Below are 10392 nucleotides of genomic sequence, written 5' to 3' on the forward strand. Positions count from 1 at the left end.
AACCTAAAAGATTTACTGTAAATGATCTTGTTTGAAGCTGGTTTGGAGCTCAGAATGACTAGTTCTGTTAAATTTAAATTACTTTACAGTCCCCCAAAAGTTGTTTAAAAGAGGTTTTTCAACACTAAACATAATAGTTTTAATAACTATTTTCTAATAACTGATTTATTTTATCTATCTTATCTATGATAACAGTACATGATATATTACTAGATATTTTTTAAGATACTAGTATTTACCTTAAGGTTAATAAGGGAAGTCATTGAATACAAGAGTTTGTTCTATAGCCAATCGAAAAATATGTATTGCTTGAGGGGGCTAGTAATATTAACCTTAAAATAGTAAAAAAAATAATAATTATTAACCGCTTTTATTTCAGCCAAAACAAAACAAATAAGCCTACAGGAGAATAATATTATCAAAAATACTCTGAAAATGCCCTTGCTCTTTTAAACAATACTTAATGTATACAGGAGGGTGAATCATTTTGCCCTCAACTGTGTGTAGACAAGAAAAAAATAAGAAAAAAGAAAAGAAAATAATAAATTAAATTTTTTTTCGGACATTTAATTTTTATACAACAGGAAAATAAGTATTGAACGTCATGTTTTTCCTTGGTAATAATATTTCTAAAGGAGCTGTTAACATGGAATTGAACCAGATTTTGGTAAAACCCCAAACAATACAAACATAAAAAAATAAATAAATAAATAAAATCTGAAAAAATGAGTTGTGTAATAACAAAGGAATGACACAAGGAAAAAGTACTGAACTACTGAAATGCAATACTTTATATAAAGGCTTTTTTGGTGATGGCAGCTTAAAGATGCCTCTCATATGAAGAATAAAGTCCCATGTGTTGCTCAGCTGAGAGTTTTTCACAGACTTCAACAGAGTGAAAAAAATCTTGATGGTTCTGTGGGTTTCGTCTTTCAAATCTGATTTTTAATTTGTATTTTCTATTGAATTCAGGTCAGGTGATTGGCTGGGCCATTCTACAGCTTGATTTTCTTTATCTGAAAACATGTGAGTGTTTCTTTGGCTGTGTCTTGGATCATTGTTTTGCTGAAATGTCCACTCTGGTTTCATCTTCATCCTCTTGTTAATGTAGATGTTGGACTGAAGCAGATAATATTCATTTACATTGATGAAGGGCAGAGGATTGCTGAATAACTATTGAGAGATTTCAGCTGCTGTCTGGGCTTTCACTGCTGAACTACACCTGCCTGTCTTCATGTGTTCAATACTTTTTTTTTTCATTTTATTACACATAACTTCATTTGTAAACTAATTAATATTGTTTTCTTTGCATATATGGATTTCTTGGTTGTTATCAACATCCGGTAAAAATTTCAAGTCAACAGCACCTTTAGAAATGCGTTTTCAGCGAAAAACGGTGATGTGTTTAATACTTATTTTTCACACTGTAAATATTTGTTTGAATGAATTCCCTTTCCATTTCCTCAGAGGAAACAACAGTATTTTTACCTTAACATTTTAAATGATCTACTGAAAGCATTGACTCACAGCTCCTCCATGTTTTCCAAACCGAAGAGAGCTCCATCCATCAACTTTGTGATGCCGTTGCGCTGCATTTTCAGTGATTTAAGAGCCTTCAGTTCTTTAAAAATGAGACTTTCCACCACACGGATCCTGTTGCGCCTCAACTCTCTGAAACAAAACCCGGTCGTAAAGAGGAGCATGTTACAATGAGAAAATCTAAACCGCACCACTGACAATCGAATGGAGAAAAGACAACGAGGGAAATGAACTCCTCGCTTGATAATATCAGTAGCATTTAGCAAGCAGTTATTCTGTCAGATACAATCTAATTGAGCGCTGCAATAACATTCTATTCATTAGCCTTGAAATACGCACAAGACTTGGAGCTGAGAGAGGGTGAAGACTTTATCGGGCAGCAGAGAGAGTCTGTTCTGGTTTATCTTCAACACCAGAAGTGAGCTGAGGTTTCCGAAACAGCCAGGTTCCAGGGAACTTATCTTGTTCTTGCTCAGGTTGCTGTCAGGATGGAGAGAGAGGAAACAGACAAAAATTCATGAATGTCAAAAGCAGTCCAAAAAAAAAACAATCCATCAAAAACGTCAATTATTTAAATACAAAACAAAGATCAAGGCAACAATTTAATCATGATATTTGAGTTGTGTCAACTGATAATTGATAAGTAGGTCCACACAGAATCTGCAGCCACAGAAATCCACAGATTTACGGATGTTATTTAGCCCTTCACTCAGTCTATTTAAGTGTGTAAAAATATATTTATTCAGTTTTGAAGCTTATTTCAGTAATATCATTCAATGATATGCAAATGTTTACATAATTTATGTGCAATGCAGTTTGTAAAGTAAGTAACGTAGCATGCAAATTGTATGTAATACAGTTTTTAATTATGCTATGTAGTATTGTATGGTGAGCTCTGCTGTGACGATTAATTATTAATTAATAACTCAATTAAAATGAACAGTCATGTTGAATCACACACTCAGTAGCTATGTTTTTATCCAAAGATGCTAATTAAATTTATGCGCAAAACTGCAATATCACATAAAAGATGTGCAAATAAGGCAGCGTTTCCATCCAATGAGTCAAAGAACAAAATAATCACTTCCTGATTAACTGGTGTCAAATATTAAAAATAAAAATTGAATTTGCTGCAGTAGAAGAAGCTGCGTGAATCATCACTTTATTTAATAAATGACTTGCGCCTCAGAAGACTGAAGAATGCCGACACACAATGAATGCGTGGTGGCATTTGAAGGCGTGAGACACTAAGAACAGACGATCTTTACAATTCTGGACATAATTAATAATAAAATTACACTAATACTGAAATAGCTAAGGTGGTTTACCAAAACTACACTTCAGATGTTTTACAATGTGCTCAGCCTGCTGGTTTGTCCATTCACACTAATTTTTATCATCACATGATCTTTTATAACAAACTCACATGACTTTTTTAATGTGCATACTGAAATTTGTACCCGAAAAAGTGTTTCCATCACAATTTATGCACATTTTTTCTTATTGAATAAAAAGTTTATCCTACTCAGTCATAAAAACGTATGCACATTTTCAAAATTAATGTGGATCTTGGCATTTCCATCCACCATATTTGTATGTGCATATCCAAAATGAGAGAATGCGCTCATTGTTTTGAACGCATGAAAGAAAAGGAAAAGAGGTTTGTCTTAATGGACAGTGATTTGACTTCACTAATAAGTCAAAAGGTACAAAAGTACAAACACATTGCTTTTAACTGTAGGTTTAAAGCAGTGTGTTAATAATAAAACGCAGGTTCTGAAAGAGATAAGGCCTCAGCAAAGGTAAGGAAAAGTAAAGGAAAAGTCACTCAAAAGTAATCTAATGCGTTACTTACTATAAAAAGTAACTAAGTAATGCAACTAGTTACTTTTTTGGGAGTAACTCAATATTGTAATGCACTACTTTCCCCAACAACAGATGATTTATTAATCACAAAGAAAAAAGTCTAACAAACAAAGCAGTATTTTGTCTTCTAATAGATATATTTAATGAGAAACTTACTTTATTTACATAGTAGTTCTAATTAAATTTGCATTGTAACCCTTAAATAAAAGTTTATTCTTTTTTTTTCATGTGCTAAGTTTTTAGCTACTATACTCTCAAAATCATTCAACATAAGTCCTTTTCAAATAAAAAACTTTGAACAAAAAGAGCAAAAATGTGCACAGATTCTGCTGGCCCTGCTGATCACTACAAGCTCTCTTAATATACTTAGATGTTCACTTCAGTTATGGCCCGTTTCCACTGAGTGGTATGGTCCGGTTCGGTATGCTTTTATGGCCGTTTCCACGGTCAAAAGTTACCTAAAAGCGAACCGTTTCGTACCACTTTTTGGGTACCCTTTCGGAAGGGTACCTAGCACAACAAAAGAATACCAAAAGGCAAAGCTAGACGCACAGCTGGATGCTATTGGTTTACGTAGATACTAGCTCGTGGACAAGCAGAAGAAAGAAAACAAAGGAACTGCCATTTTTAAAAACACAGTCAAGACATTATACGGTAATAATATATACATTTGATAACAAGCCATGGTCAACCCAAGCTTAATCAAACCTTGTCATCGTCTTTATGAACAGTCACAAAGCCAAGAAGAAGAGCAGAACTACCCTGTGCCCCATAGTTGTTTACAAGAACCATCTAAAGCACGAGCGGTTTCGATTTCTCGCTTGCACCCTCCGCATATCTATACTTGAAATAACAAACTTCTTGAGCAGATAATAATAACGTGCACATGATTATTGAGGTGCTTCTGACATCCGATCCTTTCAGAAACAGACAAACATGAGACAGAAGTGCGAAAAAACAGGAGAGCTTCAACAAAATAGTGGAAATGATTTTTTCTGCAACCTAAAACATGAACAAACTGCCATGTTTAACTATTATCATCACATTTTGAACTATTATGAACTCTGAATAACAGAATTACTTTTCTAACAGAGGTTACATGTGCTGGTGAAGATTAAAGACACAGATTAGAGATTTGCACTGACTGTGGGTTATGCTGCGTGTTGTTTTTGAACCCAAATAAGGACTAAATGTATGTTGTGTGTAGTTTTTCTGTAATTGGTAACATATCGGAGACTGTAAGAGGCTGCACGTGTTCATATATGTTGCATTTATTTATTTTATATAATTTCAGACGTTACAGTAGGTTATTTCGCCATATCATTGATCTGCGGTTATAATCAAATGCTGTTCATAGAAAGGTTAGTAACGAACATTTATACACAAGTATTTGTGTATAATGCATCTGCTTTGTGAGAAGTGCTTCTCATATGATATGTGATTGACCCGTACAGCTTTACTTTGACATTTCCTTGAGCGAGAATGACATCGACTAAAACTTTCTATCATACACCACTTGCCCACCATTGGTACCCTCTCAGCAGTGGAAACGCAAGTCTGATAAAGGTCACCCGTACCATACCGCACTGTACCACTCAGTGGAAACGGGCCATTATACTAAAGTGCTTGACATACATGAGTTCAAAAACATTGGCAAAAGAACAAACTTACAGGTATTTTAGCTGCATGGGAGGGAATGATCCAGCTTTAAGCTCAGATATAGAATTAGAGCTCAAGTCTAGACTTTCCAGAGATGAATATGGCAACAGCTGCTCTGCGACCACTTCAGAGATTCGGTTATGAATGCTGAAAATAAACAGCAGATGGTTACAGACATCCCATAACAATATTCACAACCTATCACTTCTAATGAAATGTAAAATAGTAAACAAATCACGCAATCCGTGTAGTGTTAAACAGTATTGTCAGCTATAAAGAGCCTGAAGGAAGAAAACTTACAGTGACAGTACAGTGATGTTGGATGAGGCGTCTCCAAGAAAAGGCACCGCTGTAAGTTCATTCTGATTTATAGAGCTAGAATCAAATAAGTTAATTATTAGAGTCTGAAAAAGTAATTTCCAGAAAGAAACGACAAAATAACATGAATGAATGTCTAAATAACGAGCTAAATCTTATCTGGGGGTACGCGCATACTAAAAAGGAGTATGGAAACTAGTGCAATCAAATATTTGCAAGTAAAACAACTTAAAAAGAAACATCAAAACCTGATACACATTATTATGTAAAAGAAAGCTCGCACTGCAACCTGTTGTGAACACACTTAGCACTGTTTATATGGGCTGTGAAATTAATAATTTTATTAATTCTATTCAATTTCTTGCCCTTCATAAGAGCTCACTGGTTCGCTTAAAGAGACGAAAAAATGAAAATTCTGCCATCATTTAGTCGCTGTTCGCTTGTTCAAAATTTCTTTCTTCTGTTGAACACAAAAGAAGATTTCTTGAAGAATGCTGGTTGCCAGGACCCATCGACTTTCATATATATAATTTATATTAAATAAATTCATATAATAAATTATTTTAATATATGGCAACCAGCATTCTTGAAACTATCTTCTTTTGTGTTCAACACTAGAAAGAACATCATAAAGGTTTAAAACAGCACAAGGGAGAGTAAATAAAGGGGTAATTTACAATTTTTTGTGATAGTCATTAGCTTGCATTTCATCAATCACCAAGGACCACAGTTTCAGATTAAATTCGTTTCTAATTGGAAAAGTCACCCTACATCTTGGATGGCCCGAGAGAGAGAACATTTTTGGGGTGAACAATCGCTTCATTACTGGTTAAATAACAACATATTTAAGCAAAAAAGTAAGTTTTTATGTCCCAGTTAATGTGTTATAGTGAGATTATGAAATTTGTAACAAAACACCAATATATAATATATGATTAGGCATAGGACGATAACCGTTTTCAAGGTATACCGCGGTTTGGAAAAGTCAAGGTTTTAAAACCGTACAAATTTTCTGCTATACTGTTCCTAAGGTATATGCATTTTTTATTGACATTTATTTTTTCTTTTTTAGGACAACAGTATCTCCAACACAAAAGATATCCAAAAATGCAATTTTAAATAGTAAAGACATCTGTGTTTTTGAAACAAATGAAGACAGCAGAATCCAATGATTCATTTGCATAATTTAGCCTGACATTTTCAGCTACTGCACCAAAAAAAATTTTTATGTTTCTCAAAATAAAACATATTGTGTTCAAATGGGAAAGAAGTTTTTGTTTTTTACCCAGACTTTTAAAAAGAACAGATTTTAGAGCAGTAATCACAATACCGCGAAACCGTGAAATTTTTATGCAAGGTTATCATACCGTCAGAATCGTATACTGGCCCATGCCTAAATATGATATTTACATTTTATAATATTTATATTAGAATTTTAACACAATTGATCATCAAATTACCATTAACCCGATTTAACATGAATTTACTTTAGTAGCAGTGCATTTTATTTAGTTTTTAAAAACTATTCATTTCTAATGAATTACTATGAGTAAGAGGAAGTCATAGAAACTTGTGCATCAAACTCAAGTGTAATGGCATATTAGCTACAATAATTTATTGGAGGGAAAGATTAACTTCTACAATGTTAATGACACTTGGGTTTTTGTTTCAGTATAATTACGATTTTTGGAGAAAAAAAAGTTTGTTTTTAATTTTATTTCTTTAAGAAATCGTATGATGCTTAAAATGAATGACGCAAAACACAATTTGATTAACAACTAACATTAAACATTACTAAAATTGACCAAACTATCAATTTTTCTCTAAATAGCAGTGAGTATTATATTAGATAGAGGTAAAGTTTGTTTTATATTCACACATTCGGACTATCTCCTTAATAATTTCATTTCAGATAACTATACTTTGCAAATTCTAAATATAAAAATCATATTATTAGTAGCAAAGTACAACAGTCAAATAAATAGTGCTAATGTTGTAAGTCATACGTGTGATTTCAGATATGTCATAAATTGTCACTGAACGAATGTGCGAATATAAACCAACTTTAACTCAATGTACATTATTACTGTGGTGCACATGTGCAGCTCCTGCAAACTGCTGGAGGCTGAACATCATCATCAGGGTATGTAAACAACAGATAGATACTCACACATGGGTGACCCAGGCTGGAGCTTCCAGAGCTGCTGCAGTCAGTCTTTTCCTATTACAATCCAGCAATTGTGCTGCTCCTGGACCACCAGAACACGAACACGGAGAAGGGCAAGAGTCCAGGCCCACGACACTCACTATTAGCAGGAGCAGGGCCTGGGGATGGGCCTGCCCTCCGCCATTTTGAGCTTTAAATCGCTAACGTTCGGCTCAAATTATGACATTAATAACACAAAGAGACTAATCTGTGTTTTAGAACATATATATGATTTAAAACGAATCCCAATTGAGCTGAGAAACATTGCAAAGAGTTCATGAATCAATCCGGAGCCATCAGTCAGTTCGTCCCTGCGAAATTCCCTTCTTCCGCCTTCAATCTCTGCAGCTTCAAGGATTCCCAACGGAGCGTCAAACAAGCTTCAAGATTCCAAAACGGGGCTCAGATATTCCAGAGAGGTCATGTCCTGAATGCGACTGGCGATTTTGCTATTGGGATAAATGTGCGATATGACTGAAAAATCACATTTCCAAACATTGTTCCCCGACTTTTTTCCTTGGGAAAAACAAAAGCATCTTCTTCCGCTGACACGTGATCCGCCTCTCTGGTCACGTGGATCTGGAGGACTTTAGTCATTGGCCAGTTGAATGGTCCGTCAAACTTGACTTCTTTTCAGATGAAACTCTTAACATTTTACTTGTATGCTTTGATAATTATAATGGCCATTTTTTAATTCACAACTGCAATTCTTAGGGGAAAATCCATGTGTCATAGCATTTAAAAATTAAGTTAAGCATTACATTGAGTTCATAGTAAAAACTATTCAAGTGCAATCATTCTTATGACATATTTATATCTCCCCAACCATTTTATTCATTTATTTATCTTAAACCAACCTAAGCTGGTTGGCTGGTTTTAGCTGATTGACCAGCCTGGTTTTAGAGCGGTTTTGGACATTCCAGGCTGGTTTCCAGCCTGATCTTAGCTGGTCAGGCTGGAAAATGACCAGCTAAAACCAGCTTGAATGACCAGCCTGGTTTAAGCTGGACATAGCTGGTTTTGGCTGGGCTCCCTAGGCTGGTCAGGCTGTTTTTAGCTGGTCATCTTCCAGCTGACCAGCTAAGACCAGGCTGGAAATGGCTGGAAACCAGCCTGAAATAGCCAAAACTCCTCTAAAACCAGGATGGTTGACCGGTTAAAACCAGCCAATCAGCCTAGCTGGCTAGCTGTTTTCTTCAGTAGCTAGCCTATAGGCTAGCTGTTTTCTTCAGTAGAGACGTAAATAACTTTACTTATTTTACAGCTTACTTCCAGGTTTGCTTGGCTGTTATGTTTTTTTTTTTTTTTTTTTTTACATTTTATTTAAAACTATATAATTCTACAGAATTAGTTAGAGTGGGTTTCCTCCGGGTGCTCTGGTTTCCCCCACATTTCAAAGACATGCGGTACAGGTGAATTGAATAAAATAAAATGTTCGTAGTGTATGAGTGTGTTTGAATCCATATGTGTATGGGTGTTTCCAGTATTGGGTTGCAGCTGGTAGGGCATCCGCTGTGTAAAACAGATGCTGGTTAAGTTGGCAGTTCATTCCACTGTGGTAACCTCTGACTACCCTGCTGAAAAAAAACAGCTTAAAAAACCAGCCTAGGCTGGTCAACTGGTTTACCAGGCTGGTTTTAGAGGGGTTTTGGCCATTTTCAGGCTGGTTTCCAGCTATTTTCAGCCTGGTCTTAGCTGGTCAGGCTGGAAGATGACCAGCTAAAACCAGCTTGACCAGCCAAAACCAGCTATGTCCAGCTTAAACCAGGCTGATCAAGGTGGTTTTAGCTGGTTTTAGCTGGTCATTTTCCAGCCTGACCAGCTAAGAGCAGGCTGGAAATGGCTAAAAACCAGCCTGGAAGTAGCCCAAACCCCTCTAAAACCAGGCTGGTCAACCAGCTAAAACCAGCTTAGGCTGGTTTAAGCTGGATTTTTCAGCAGGGTAAGCCAAAGGAAAATTAATGGATTGTACTGAATTATACATTGTCAAAAAATGCTGAGTTCCACACAGTCGATTTGTGTTGGGACAACATGAAGAAATTGAGTTAGCTCATTAGTTTTTAAAAATGTAAGTGGATTGAACATAAAACAATCAAGTGATGACAAAAACCCTCAAGAATTGTTGTGTTTCAACTCATTTTAAATAAGTAGTCTGAACAAACCACAAACGCCATTTTTGAGTGTAGCATATATTTTAAAATCCGATGGCACCAATAGCCTAGTGGTTAAGTGCGCTGACATTTAGCACCATGGCGCTCACAGCGACCCGAGTTCGATTCCAGGCTTAGAGGTCCTATACCAACTCTTCCACATCTCTCTTGCTCCCAATACTTTCCTGTCTGTCCTCCACTATCATATCCCAATAAAAGGTGAAAACCCCCTAAAAAATAATTATTAAAAAAAAATCCTTTAATTGCATCGGCATCCATTTAATCACATTGTGCATTATTTTCATTGTTTAGAGTTAATATTAAAATTAAAATGTACTAATAAAGGTGTCAAAGTCAACTCTGTACAAAAAATACATAAATAAAATAGTAATTTGAATTCATGTATTATTTATTTAATTTTTCAATGTTTATCTTTCCTAACATCATTGGCAGCATATTTCTGACATAAATGTTATCTTGATGAACTGGATTAAAGAATAAAAAGAATAAACAGAGAAAAAAAAATGAGCATTTGATTGTTTTCCAAGAGTGAATCCTACAGCAACCGTCTCAAATATGAAGTAATGAAAAGACTTTATTTATTGATGTGTAACCCTGTAATGATCCAAGTCGTATGTATGTGCCAAGAGCCAG

The 10392-nt window shown here is 35.2% G+C and overlaps 1 protein-coding gene across 1 annotated transcript in view; it reads right to left on the minus strand.

Annotated features, from left to right (window-relative positions):
- Positions 1–8141, minus strand: part of lrig2 (leucine-rich repeats and immunoglobulin-like domains 2) — a 34286-nt gene extending 26145 nt beyond the window's left edge. The window contains 6 exon segments of the mRNA XM_056460443.1: positions 1528–1671; positions 1879–2019; positions 5077–5211; positions 5365–5439; positions 7553–7709; positions 7712–8141. Coding sequence (XP_056316418.1) covers positions 1528–1671; positions 1879–2019; positions 5077–5211; positions 5365–5439; positions 7553–7709; positions 7712–7733 — 674 coding nt within the window. The 5' untranslated portion in view covers positions 7734–8141.
- Between the last annotated feature and the right edge of the window lie 2251 nt (positions 8142–10392).

The sequence above is a fragment of the Danio aesculapii genome, chromosome 6, assembly GCF_903798145.1.
Source record: "Danio aesculapii chromosome 6, fDanAes4.1, whole genome shotgun sequence".
Taxonomy (NCBI): domain Eukaryota; kingdom Metazoa; phylum Chordata; class Actinopteri; order Cypriniformes; family Danionidae; genus Danio; species Danio aesculapii.